The sequence below is a fragment of the Schistosoma haematobium genome, chromosome 7, assembly GCF_000699445.3.
Source record: "Schistosoma haematobium chromosome 7, whole genome shotgun sequence".
In the NCBI taxonomy this organism is placed as follows: domain Eukaryota; kingdom Metazoa; phylum Platyhelminthes; class Trematoda; order Strigeidida; family Schistosomatidae; genus Schistosoma; species Schistosoma haematobium.
Genome location: NC_067202.1, coordinates 9,210,067 through 9,224,180, shown reverse-complemented (window position 1 = coordinate 9,224,180; position 14,114 = coordinate 9,210,067). Strand labels below are relative to the sequence as shown.

The window sequence follows — 14,114 nt, the reverse complement described above, 5'->3', positions numbered from 1 at the left end:
AAATTATAAATAAATGGATAGGAAAATTAAATTTTCCGACGTTTCGTGACTTAATGTAAGCTACTTCTTTAGAAAATTAAATAATTAAATCAAAATGAATCCAAGTCTAAATAGTACAAAGGAACAACGTAAGAATATTATGTGGGATCAATAAAAAATACAGGTCTGAACAAATCAATGATATGTCATTTCGGTCAAGGTGATTCATAATTGACATGTATGTAAATTTGTGTGTGTGGTTAAATCTTATTATATATAGCTGAAAGTGAATTATCACTCTTGAGGTGTTTTCTACTGCCAACAGTAAGAAGACATATCCCACTATATGAAGAATTACAAACTTTTTCCCAACCTTAAAAATACAAATTCTTGAGAGTTTATGGATTAAGCTCTTTAGTCTTGAATTATATGATCAACCATTTATGAGCAATAAGACGTATATACGTACTAATAAAAATACGACTGGAAAATTTCTCATCATAATATTTGAAGAAACTTATGGATAATAAGGCCACTTTAAACATCCTTTCATCGATTCTCTAAACCTAAAGTATCAGTATATTAACCTTTAAATTTAGCCTCAGATTTAGGAACTACAAACGTTTATTAATCACTAGAAAATATAGGCAAAATTGATCACCTAAATTAATGTCGATGACTGTTTAATATTGCGAGCTTTCGAACAAAAGTTTCAGTTCATAGTCTTAACAAAATATTTAACGCTCAATTAATGAGCTAGACTTTTCGTCATTCTTTACTGTTGAACTTACAAATCGACCTTAGCTAGAGCCTTGAATAGCTTCTTTGTCCTACTATGGTACTTCTCGGAAGTACTCAGCCACGAACTCGTAACCAAAAATTGAACCTAGGACCTTCTATCTTGTGTACCCACGCTTAACATTCAAACTGTTGACTCAGCATTCAATGGTGTTAATTTTCAACTTTAATCGGTCCATGATATTGTTCAACTCTCTTTCACTGGATACGGGTCGGTAACTGTCTGACAGCCGACAGTGGTTGAACTTCATTAGTTTCAGGTTGACTTTAGTATGTGTTAAATTGAATTAAAGCTTATTTCCACCACTGAATAACACTGGCGAGAAAAACACTAATTAAATATGTGCTAACCAACTGCCTAATTAGTAACCAAAAACTAGTCTAGTTCCTAGGGGATTTCCAGTGACTATTGTGAGAACTTGTGACCGATCAAATTATAAGCTTTACCTTTATGTTCATTGGATATTTTGTTGAGTGATAATGATTGTACTACACTATGGATTGGACGAATATTGGAAGAATGGACCGCTGACTTCTAATTGAGCGGGGTTAGCTTCTCCTGCAATTTCAATAAAAATCGATCTTTGTTTTCATCATCATCTTTCATAATTTTCATTTATATTTCGACTGATCACCTGTGAATTCAGAAACACTTTTTAAAACAAATTCTCTAATCGACTTTATCGACGTAGGCTCTTGATTCCAACTGACTAAATAATATCTTTAAATCAAAATATACATGGTTTCTGTTCATCATGATTTATTGTTCGTTAATTTAGGTTATTTTGAAACGTATTATTAATAAGCCTACTGTTGGACAAATGGCTTGTTTTTATTTCGCATTGGGTAAGTAATCATCCAAATACTACTTAATTCATATTATTTAGTAATATATTAATCCAATTGCATAAATTTTTATTTCTCTTTAGAAAAATATTTTCTTTCATGTTTTTTTCTCTAATATTGTTTCTTGATTCATTAATAAAACAGAAAAAAGCATTAGATATTAGATAAAATTAATATTGCTTGTTACTATGTGGTCAAAAACTTGACAGTAGGATACTAGATAATTGGAAAAATACTTCATTGATTTAAATTAAATAATCGCTAAGACTAAAAATCGATTATTTTTTATTGTGTTTTTTTGTAAATCAATGTAATTTTAAAATTAAACTGATTATGATCTACTTTATTGGTTGCGACCATTATCAATTAAACTACCTTGGAAGAATTTACTCATCAAAACTCGATAGTTAATTTCGAACTCAATCATCAATTTATTTGGTGTAAAATCTGTTTTCTAATAAACATCATGTCCTGAATAGTTCAATTATTAACCTAATGTCTATTTTCATTTATATCACACTATATATGCAAATTAAGGAGTTAAACTAATCAGGTCGATAGATATAGTTAACAGAGAAATAATCACATACTACTCGTTTACACAAATTCTAAACAATATTCTCTTATCAGAAGGGGTTTTGTGGAGATTTTAGAAATTTTACTGATTGAAATCATGAGTCAATTGAAGCTAGACCAGTGGAGTTCGATCAGGTCTGTTATGAGATACCAGCTCACTGATGACAATAGTGGACGGTGGCGCAACCTCGTGGATTGGTTGAAGTTAGACATTAACACCGTTGGATTCCGGCCAGCTCAGTGATATAGTTGGTGAAGCGCCTGGTGCGAGACTGATAGGTCCTGGGAGCGGGATCGTGGATGAGCACCGCTGAGGAGTCCCATACTAGGACGAAACGGCCGTCCAGTGCCTCCAGGTTTTCCATGGTGGTCTAGTTTCAATTGACTCATGATTTCAATCAGTGAAATTTCTAAAATCTCCACAAAACCCCTTCTGATAAGAGAATATTTTTTGGAATTTGTGTAAACAAGTAGTATGTGATTATTTATTTGTTAACCAATGACCTAGAGAGTGTTCACTTAATAACCATGACCAAATGAGGGTTATAAACCAGTGCTAGTTATTAGATTTAGGATTTTCATCACGAACTTATATCACCTATAATGCCAAAACCCTATTTATCCAAATAAATGAGTGAATTTCGCACCAAAATCCATGACCTATTATCTTATAGGTGATTGGTTCGTCCATAAATTATAGTCTCGCCTAAAAACTATTCTATAATATTTCTAAGGCAAATCATTTTTCAAGCACAATCGATGGGAATTGATGTGAACTAAAAACTGAACAAGCAATACAGATTCTGTTGCTTTGTAATTTGTAAGACATTAGTCAGTTAATTGATCCGCAATCAAGTAGTCTATAAAAAACAATAATCATTTCTGATTTTAACAGAATTTATCCCGATAATTCAAATATATCAGACCATAGATGTTAAGATATAGAGAGTAAGTTCATTAAACGTCGAATCTTTTAATTGAATATCTCTATTATATGTTTTATACTATTCAACTAACACAATACTGAACAGCGTTACACTCTAATATTATACTGACTGTCATGAAGAATAACCAGTCATTTGATTTCAGAAAATATGGTTTGACAAAAACGTCTAAGATAACTCACAGTGTTTTTCAAGTTATCAAATAGTAAACAACAAAAAATAATATTTCTGATCGATATAAAAAATAAACTTGAGATATTCAATGAGAAATAATTGATATTTCGATGTTTCCTAAGTCGTCATCGATTACAAGCAAATTACGTAAACAACAAAAAAAAACATTTACATTTGCATAATTACATTAAACGATATATTTTTGGATCCCTATAAACGTCTAAGCATATATCTCTTCGCGACCTTCTCATACTTCTAGGCTGCATTACGTTTCCGAAGGTGCATTTACTTATTCTCTTTCATAAAACGGTTAACAAGCTGTCACAAATCCAATTACTGGTATCTATATTGCAAGTATCTTTTAAGATTGTAGTCAAAAGAAAAAAACATATTTAACAGAAATTTACTAAAAGTTTTTTTATGAATTAATAAGTGTTCTCATGCTACTGTTTGACTTTGTAAAAAGGAACTATTTCATTTTATAGCTTTTGTTTTAATGCAGAACAAACGATTGTTTCCATTTACTCAATTCATTTTTCAGTCAGATTTTTTAGACAGAAATTCACTGACTGTGAATTCGCTTTTATCTGAAGATAAAATGACTTACTTAAGTTTAAGCACCATTGGAAGCCCTGCATCATTGGACAGATGTTTCGTTCTAGTATGAGACTCTTTCACAACTCACGTAGTAGTAATAGTAATGGTAATTAGTATTATATATATCAGTAAAAGTCTATAATCCCCGTTGTTGTAATTCAGGACTCCAATTGGTGAGTCTCTACTGCCATAAGTCTAGGTGTATCCATTTGACATATAACAAATAAGACGAAGTACGTATCCTGAACCTCAGTCCAGGTGTCAAATCACTGGAGCCGATATTTTTTAATTGTTTACCACATCTTAGTATGTCACTTTTCTGTTAGCAATTTTTATTTAAGGATTCGATTTTTATGGATAAAAACTATTCTTTTGGCTAGTGGTCATATCTTTGGTTTCAGTTCTTTAGAGGATTCAAGTAAATAGTCCAATCATTGCTAAGCAAAAAAGGCATCACAACACATCATCTGTCACATAATATCCTATATACTGATTTTAATAATCCAAAACCGTTTATAAAAGTGTTAATTAGTAATGCTGCATATAAAAGTTATTATTTTTGACGTACATAAGTACTTATACATATATCAATACAGATCATTAGATGATATATGAAGTTAACATTAGACAGTGATGTTTAGCTCAGCATGACATTCTTCATATGATCAAATATATTAGAAAAATAGATTTTGAATATTCCCCAGTTTGTTACGTTTTCATCTCTAAGAGCCATTTTCCCAATGAATCGATGCTACGTGGAGAACCAACTACTGGAACAACCATGATGTTTCAGGCAGAATTAGTTCCATCAGTTTTGGGACAGTTCAGCAATGTACATCCGCAATCCTTATTCTGTATCACAATCATGACTATCACTTCTTGTGACGATAGCATATGACTAATGAGATGGAATAGATTGTCCGTTGTTTATAACAATATTTATCTAGCCGTACTATTGTAGTGTTTATCCGATGTCATTTGTAACAACTCTTTCCTCTGATATGGTTGGATCCAACATGTCTTCATTCTCATCTGTTGATAATTACCCATTCCTAATCTATCGGAAGAAATGGTCTGAAAAAATGGAAAATTAAAAACACGTACGTCTAATCATATTGATGACTATGATTTGTATTTTGAACGAAACTTCGGGTTTAATAACTTTCCCATTTCTAATTCTTGGACTTTAGTTACTAATTTTTCTAATAAGATATACATACATGTTCAGTGGAGTAGAAGCTGGAACTAACAAGTTCGATTGATAGACACTATGAAAACTGAAAGACCAATACTTCTGAAGCCAAATCTTAATGAAAACAATACTCATTAATCAAACCAAAATCCTTTATCTTAACTATTCAGTGTGATTTGTCATTTTCTTAACGTATCACCTTATATAATTTCCCAACCTCTTTTTCACTACAATAGGCTTATTTAACATTTTAATTACTTGGCCGATTTTTGTATTCACCTCTATTCTGACCTCAACAGAAATAATAACTTGGATATATTTACCATGGGATTATTTTATTGGTGTTGGAATTTCATATTTAGGTAGGTACAGTTTGCTTAAATTTATCTATATTTCTTATGAAGTGATATTATTTTAAAAAATCACAACCACTTAGTGAATTGTATCATAATACCGCTATATGTAATATATATTCAAAGTTATAATATATTTATCTTAGGAGTTAATATTCAACAGATTCAAATAAGTATAAGCACTGGATGTCACCCAGGGAAAAAAATTAGAAACATTCTATTTTAATGACATAATGAACATGGTATTCTGCAACACAATTTGATTCATCTAATACATAATGCTAATGTGTAGAAAACAATTCGAGATAATACAATTTTAATTACCATTGGTAAAACGATCATCAAACAGCTTTATTTCAAATGACAGTAATAATAAGACACGTTGCAAATATAATGTTCGTGCTTTGATAAGCCTATGTCCCTTAAACTGTTTTTTCAAATTCAAATACGTGAACATAATGGTAATGCAATCGTTTTTTACGAGCTTCTACAAATAAATGGATTTGTGGCTATCAGTGAAATGTAGGATACACATCAAGCGAATGGGTAGCGGTTAATTTCCTCTACATCTGACTCCAATAAATAGTATCCCAGTAACTGAGTACTCAACATAGGCTAAATCTGCTAGTACAATTATGGAATTACTCGAAATTATTCAAAAGCCCGAACATCAGTTATAGAGATAGTTTTTTGTTAATGATTAGAAAAATTAGCAAGCGTGCAGAAAGCAAGCACACAGGAAAACGAGTGTGTGTTAGAAATTCATATATATTTATGAATGTTAATCGATTATGGATAAATTATTGATTGTCTTTGTGTTACAACCAATGGCAGAAATAATTAAAGATTGATGTGCTCGATCAGACTCACACATAAATTTACATAGTGGATTAAATGTCTAAACTGTAGAGAATAGACAAATAATAAAGTAGTTGATTGGGGTTACTAGGAGTGTAAATACATCTGGAAGTTAGCATACGAAGCTAAAGGAAATGAATTCGAGTCCTGTTATAAATATCAGTACTGAATTATAGGCAAATTTAGAACTACATGCTTGTCTCGGGTTCCAGAACTAGATAAAACAAATTTCTTTATTTTATAGTGGCTATTCAGTTATTGTTGATCCAAGATCATACAACTTGCTTATTATTCCTGGTCTGAAGTTTGATGAAAAAGGTAATCCTAAATCTTTCTACTAATTCCTACTTTTAATATATATACAATTTAAATCAAAGCTATATTTATTGGGTTATCTCCTTCATAAAAAATTACTGAAGAATATTTTTAGTTTCCAAACTGCTTAATTCACTCCTATATCAAGAAAGTGGAATGGTGATCAATAACACATTCCAGGACGTCAAGTTCATTCTATTTGGATCCCAATTGTACATCCTAACAAGAACATTTACATTGAAACTCAAACTCGATCACTTCAATTTTAGACACTTCTACTAGTTTATTGAATTAAGATAGACACTAGCTTGTGCAATAGATATGCATAACAACAACTGACCAAATATAAAACTTTTCATTTTCAAATTTATATCATCATTATTGGTATTACATATTCTCTTTTTTTATTAAAATAAAGGTATCACTGTTTTTATGGATATGAGTTGTCGTAAAACAAAACGAATCATAAGAGCTATTCAACCATTATGTGCTTTACCTATTTGTATTAGTAAGTTTCAATTATATTAAATTTTCATTTGATATTTTCTTTCTTATTCTCATTAGTTTAATATACTTTATCAGTTTAAAGAAACATTCAACTCATTGAATAGTTTATAAGTGATTATATATTGTCTACTCTCTTTCAAACTTCAATTTATAGCCAAAGAAATGACATTCAAAAAGATATAAATAATAAGTACTCAAGTATTATTATCATCAGTGTTATTAATATCAATTTTGTTGATTTGTATATAGACTATTTCTAAAAAAAATGGATTAGAACTATTCACTTAAATTGATTTTTAACAATCATCACAGAGAATAAGTGAAGTATTAGTATAGAAGTTTATTTAAACAATTAAAATAGATAGTGACGTAATCCCATATAATCAGCACAAGTAAATCATGAATATATATATATCTCAGAGTTAGCTAGATGGTTAAGTACAATTGTAACCATTTCAAGTGGTATGGTTCATTTAATTGTTACATTGTTATCTAGTATTATCTGAAGTATAAAAATGTATAGAATAGTATAGGTTTCCTGTGTAAACTATTAATTGATATACAAGTAGTGTTTCTTGGTTGACCAACAATAGTAAATTAGAGTTATTATGCTAGCTAATTTCATTCTTTACAGCTCTTATATTTCAACATAGAGAGGTCGTTTGCAAAAGTTATTGATCAATCAAAATACATATGTATTATGTTAACTGAAATAGGACTTTGAGTTGATCAGTTAGATGGTTTGTGAATGATAATTTTCGTTAAAATCAAAGATTACCAGTAGGAGAAAGAGAAGAAAAATAGAAAAGCACTGAATGGTAGTCTTCTGTTATGTTCACCTCAAATTTTGTACCCATAGATAGTAAAACATTCAAGCCTAATAGCGCCTGCGTAATTATTTAGCCTGTCAGTGAGATTGGTTTTAATTAACAATGTGGCGAGACTAAAATTTATGGACAAACCAATCACCTATAAGATAATAGGTCATGGATTTTGGTGCGAAATTCACTCATCCATTTGGATAAATAAAATTTTGGCATTATAGATGGTGTTACTTCGTGATGAAAATCCTGAATCTAATTCCTAACTTCAACCATCAACTGGAGATTATAACTCTAAATCCTCACACATGTTTATGACCCTCATTTGGTCCTAGTTATTAGGTAGACACGCTCACGGTCAGTCAAGCGTCACTCGAACGTTGTCACAACGACAACATTGTATAATTTAAACTAATTCGTATCAGAGAGTAACTGTCATTCAATAGAACTTGTAGGTTTCTGCTCTTTCTATTCAAAAGCTTATGGAAGTCTTAAAGTCCTAAAGTCCTGTCAGAACTGTGTTAGTATAACCCTAAAGATGATCACTACGAACTAAAAAAGTAATATCAAAGTATGATTGTATGGCTTAAAGGAATGCAGTCAACAACTTATATGTGAAATAAAATTACTGTATAAATGTTCAAACATTTGAATTTGCGTAGTCTTAATAATATTAATGATGTTGCTCGATAACTGGGGACATATTTATAAACCTGATTATGAATCATGATTTCACTCTAAGGGTTAGTAATTATCTACCCAGCAGCAGAAACTGAAACAAATGTGAATAGCCAGTGGTTGGTAGGAATGGATCTCAGGTTGTAATCCTGCCTTTCCTTGTATAGTTTGGCAACCAGCCTGTAAATAAACCTAAACTTGACATATGTTTTACACATTAGTTAACTAACTGGACTCAAATAAGCTTATAGATGATAAAATTCAACAAAAGGTCATATCACATTTTATATATATATATATATATATATATATATATATATATATATCAGTGCGAATGTTGGACTTGATAGTTTCAAATAAATTAATCATTAGACAGAAAGTTAATAAGAAATATATTTTTGTTATATCCCACTTCTGAAGAAGCGGTTCACACTAAGTGACAAAACATCAGAAATAAATTTTTCTACTTGTTAAGATATAACTAAAATATATTTCTTAAAAAAACCTTGTATCCTAGAAACAAGTTTTTTTATTAGTCGTTGTTAGTTAAAACTTTAATTTTGGGAGTTAAAATTAAATAATGTCAATTATGACGTGTATAAGAGTAATTATCATTTTAATACTTTCGATAATCTTCATCCTTGACCTAAAATTTTTTCTGTTGATTTCAACTAGATAATATATTTTCACTTTTTAATCTTGTTTAATGTCACATTAGATTGATGCAACTTAGGAAAATTAGGTGATGATGATGATTTATTCAGTATACAGTGAACCGGAGAATCATTTACCTATTTATATTCAATAATTTTGATGTTTGATTATATTTCCGTGAAAAAGCTTGGATCAAATTACCAGGCGAAATGTTGCATTAACTTCAAATTCATTGGCTGAGATTTTACAAATACATTCTTTCTCTTTAATGTTTCACATCAACTCGACGCCTAAATACTGTGAAACTATTCGATCAAATTTAGACGAAAGTTCTTATTTAATATCATAGAGTTGAAAACATACATTCTAGATGCAACAAATACAAACGAATCATCGTTGATTGTGTCGTGACCTTCATTCTCATATTAGATTGATCCGTCGTGATTCTATAAGCAAATTTAAAGGCTTATAGTTGTTATAAAATGTTTTACTTATAAACACCAACTCCAGTTACCTAATAAATATCCACTCGGTTGTTTGAAGTTATTTAGTCTACACAAATATATGTTCAGTTTTCACTTAGCTATTTGTTTGGGTGACTATCTACATACTTAAGGTATTCTGTCAGTCAACTAAATTAAAAATTGTTATCAAAGTATATCAAAAACATAGATGAACATGTTTTTGCTATCTTGCCCAATAACTGGATTCAGAATATGCTTTGAATCCTTGTTGAAACACCATATGGATGTATCAGCAGCCTAGTATTTTTGTTCACATTAAAACATGAATATTGTATGTCTCGCTTCAAACGGTGAGTACAAACAGTCACTAACTTGTCAGATGGGTGTGATATTTATTAGTCTTTATGATTTATATTTCCATATTAATATTCAGGATTGAGTTTTGATTAGCTTCAGATGACATCTTTACATCCTGAGTAAACGTCTTAATATTGTCTGTAGTTGCCAGATTTACTACATTTGTGAGTCATAACCATCTATCTTTGAATATTCTTTCAATCTGATTGATTATTTGCTCCATTAAAATGATTCATGAATCTATATTACTGAATTAATTTATGCTTTATATCCTCTTTCTTTTCCAGTTTATGAATTATTTTGGATGAAACGAATATTGATTATGTCTTCAGTACAAATTTCAAGTTTAATTCTGATTACTATTGCTTGTCTACTGAATGCATTTCCAACTAGTTGGCAAAAGGTATAATGTTTTTCTCGCCTTAAGAAATAACGAAAAATTCTGTACTTCTGAAATGTGATTGCAAGTAGTCAGTGAAGAGGCTTGAAACTATTTTTTTGTTCCTTATTTTTTGAGCGTTTGAACCTTTTATTTGTCGATAGTAAAGATTGAATTTTGATTAGTCATTGTTGGCATGTATACATCCTGAGTGGACTGCCTTGATTTTACCATTAGCTTACATGTATTTAAGCAAAATTAGATTTTGGCTAGTAGTGTAATCTGTAACCCATTATATGGCCATGTGGACTCAGCATCTCAGTGGATTTTGTGTTGCGCGTCTGCATTGAAAAGTATTAGGTTTAAGTCCGGTAGTGAACATTAACACCAAAAAGATATTTGATCTGTATGTTACCTGTTGAAAAATAATGTTTTTCAGTACTTTTAACGCTACATATAGTCTACCAATAGAGTAGCGATACAATCACTAGAATAAAGAAGAACCACTAATTATTATAGTGAGGAATAAAAAGAATTCTCCAAGGATTACATTTGGCCTAGAGACTGTAAATAAGACTTTTTCTAGTATGCCAACTGCGCAAATCCTAAATCGATGATCAGTAGAAAACTAATATTAACTATTTTATTTTAAATAAAAAATGCGCTGTTATTTTGGACCTCTAAACTTGGAGATCTTATTGAAACTTAATCAATGTAATCCTATGAACACTGAGGACTGGAGAAATACGTCACTGGGAAAGTCTACAGGAGATGCTCGGTGACCTAAATACTGTGGAGAATAATGAGCATTCCACCTTGTTAGTCTTAAGGTTTGGTGCTCTCCATGAGAATAAATTGTTCCAGAATTAGATTATGGATATTTAGTACAGAGAAGTTCCATAAAAGGACGAAAAACTGTCTAGCGATCCTCGGCTTTTCTCTAGATGATATTAGTTCATTTTAAAAATTAACTTCAAAAACAATATTAAGGTTAGGTATTAGAAGAAACTGACGTCAGAACATCAATATACATATATCTAACTTTATAATAGATCTTAATCTCTACAAAAACGTTGTTAATCTGTTTCTATGCGAAATAGTAACAACATATTGTTCAATATTGACTATTCAAAAACATGTCCAATAAGACACAATTTTATTATTAACTAGTATTTCAACTAAGACAAATTCACTGATTATAAGTTAAACATAGTCTATAATGTAGAACTAAGATTTGAATAGAAAATTCGACGAGACTATAATTTATGGACGAACCAATCACGTCGAACATAATAGGTCTTGGATTTCGGAGACAAATTCACTCATCCATTTGGATAAATAGAGTTTTGGTATTACAGCTGATGTCAGTTCGTGGTGAAAAACCGAAATCTAATTACTATCTTTAACCATCAACTGTTCATCATAATTCAAATTGCTAACACTGGTTTATAGCCCCCATTTGGTTCTATTAGGTGGACACTCTCAAGGTCAGTTTAGCGTCACTCAAAGGTCATTCATCAATTATAGTATCACTACAGGGCTACACAGAAAGTGAATTAGTTTAAATTAACTTGATTGTACAGAGTAGTAACGTATTTTCCCACTATTTTGAATATAATCAAAAATACATACAAAGATATAAATAATAAATTTCATTTATTTATCATTTACTCTCTTCTTATTATAAGCATATTGCAAAAATATTAAAAAAGAATCGTTCACCAAAATCTCAACCAAGCACTAATAAACGTTCTATTAGTTTAATACAAAGAAATAAAACCTCCATGATTATACCATCTTCAGGAAGTACACCTGTATCTAGTATACAACGTTCATCGATTATAAATGTGAATCCAACTACTTTAAACACCAGTTATAATAATAACAATAATCCTGCAATTCGTCCATTAAGTGCTGGTTCAATACGTCATGGAAGTATTATTAATTCTTTAAAAACAAAAGTTTAATCTCAGAACATAATCAGTTTATCAATAACATTAATCTTTCACCTTCTACATTATTTTCAATTCCTGTTTATTGTTGTCTTTTATTCTTCACTTTCTTTTACTGTTTCTATGACGAGCTCTTTTTATAAAGTATGTACATATTTATTACATTTTTGTGTATTATTATTATTATTATTATTATCATCATCATCATTACCCGCTTCTTTCATCGTTGCCTACTTTTACTTCTACTTCTTTTTTTCTCTTTCATCTCTTAATTAAAATTAATGTATCAATTTTTCAAAGGGATACTTTAGATTTCTCAAATTATTTAAATTATAATTTGATTATGTGTTTTAAGAGGAGGAAAAAAAACACACAATAAAACACAACACAATCATTAGACTATTGAAAGAATCTAGACAAATCATATAGATTTACTAATTCATTTGTTTCTTATTGTATTCGTTCTATATTTTCACGAATGATTTTAACTAAACATAAACAAATTCATTATACCATTAAATAAATAAAGAAAGAAAAAGATTAAAGATAATTAGGTAAAGTAAACTCTTTTCATTTATTTTAACTTACTCATCGAATTATGTTGTACAGTCTTATTGATGAGTAGTTTTTTTTTAACAAGTAGTAGTAAACAAGAAAATTAAAAAAGATCGTGTCATTATTCATAATCAGTCATGCATAATAATCAATTACAATAATCAAGGAAATGAATAACATAATAGTTTTTATTAAATATTTACACCTAACAACTGTGTTAGTATAAAAAAATTTTTTTCATCCCACTCTTTTATATATCAGTGACATTGTTCGTTAAAGAGAGCAAGATCAAAGATTGTTGAAGAATAATAAATGGATTCATTTTATTTCGTTAGGTTCTCATCAGCGGCTTACAACCTAAAATATTTGAAAATCAGAGTTATTACAGATATTGATATACTTATACATAAGAGAGTGATTAAGAATGAATATGTATATCATGATGTAGCGAAGAATCCGATAGAGTTAATAAGCTCATAAAGGATTTTGTTTCGAATAAATAAAGTTTGGAAAGGAAAGTTCCTGAACATTGAAATAGTGATTAGAACTCATGGAATTAAAAAAAACATTCGATGATTATGTAATGAAGTAACTGAAAATAGATTATTGATAATAAAGAAAGATATGAATTGAAAGCAGTCAGTTATGAATGATGTAATTTTAAACTTCAGAGAGTTGGAATAATGAATGACATAATGAATAAATAAATAAATAAAAGGGAGGGGGTAATGTTACCAGAGGAAAAGGAAAATTTATTTCCGTCTCTTTTTGTATACATAGATCTCGTTTTAGACGTCTGATTGCTATTGCTTAGGCAAATTTCAAAAGGTTGGAGTTTAATTGTTTGTTAATCACCTTGAAGGAATTTAGTGTATCGACTTCGTGTCCTGTGTCAAGGAGATGTCTTGCGATGGCACTGCTGAATGCTTTTAGTCCGTTCGATCTTAAACTCTTCGGAATATGTTTTTTGAATTGGACGTAGGCTCTCCTTTCTGTTCCACCAATGTAACTGCTTTGGCAGATACATGTAAATTTGTATATATAGTTAGTGGTAACATGAAAGCGATACCTGTCGACCTTTAATTGTGTCAAAGAACATGTTGTTTTGGACAGAA

General features: G+C 30.1%; 1 protein-coding gene across 1 annotated transcript in view; it reads left to right on the top strand.

Moving 5' to 3' along the window:
* The window catches only part of MS3_00009559 (uncharacterized protein), a 48,374-nt gene extending 35,200 nt beyond the window's left edge, over window positions 1–13,174 (top strand). The window contains exons 7-11 of the mRNA XM_051217932.1: window positions 1,557–1,623; window positions 5,343–5,468; window positions 7,051–7,140; window positions 10,401–10,516; window positions 12,181–13,174. Coding sequence (XP_051064368.1) covers window positions 1,557–1,623; window positions 5,343–5,468; window positions 7,051–7,140; window positions 10,401–10,516; window positions 12,181–12,459 — 678 coding nt within the window. The 3' untranslated portion in view covers window positions 12,460–13,174. The remainder of the gene's footprint in view (window positions 1–1,556; window positions 1,624–5,342; window positions 5,469–7,050; window positions 7,141–10,400; window positions 10,517–12,180) is intronic.
* The last annotated feature ends 940 nt before the right edge of the window (window positions 13,175–14,114 follow it).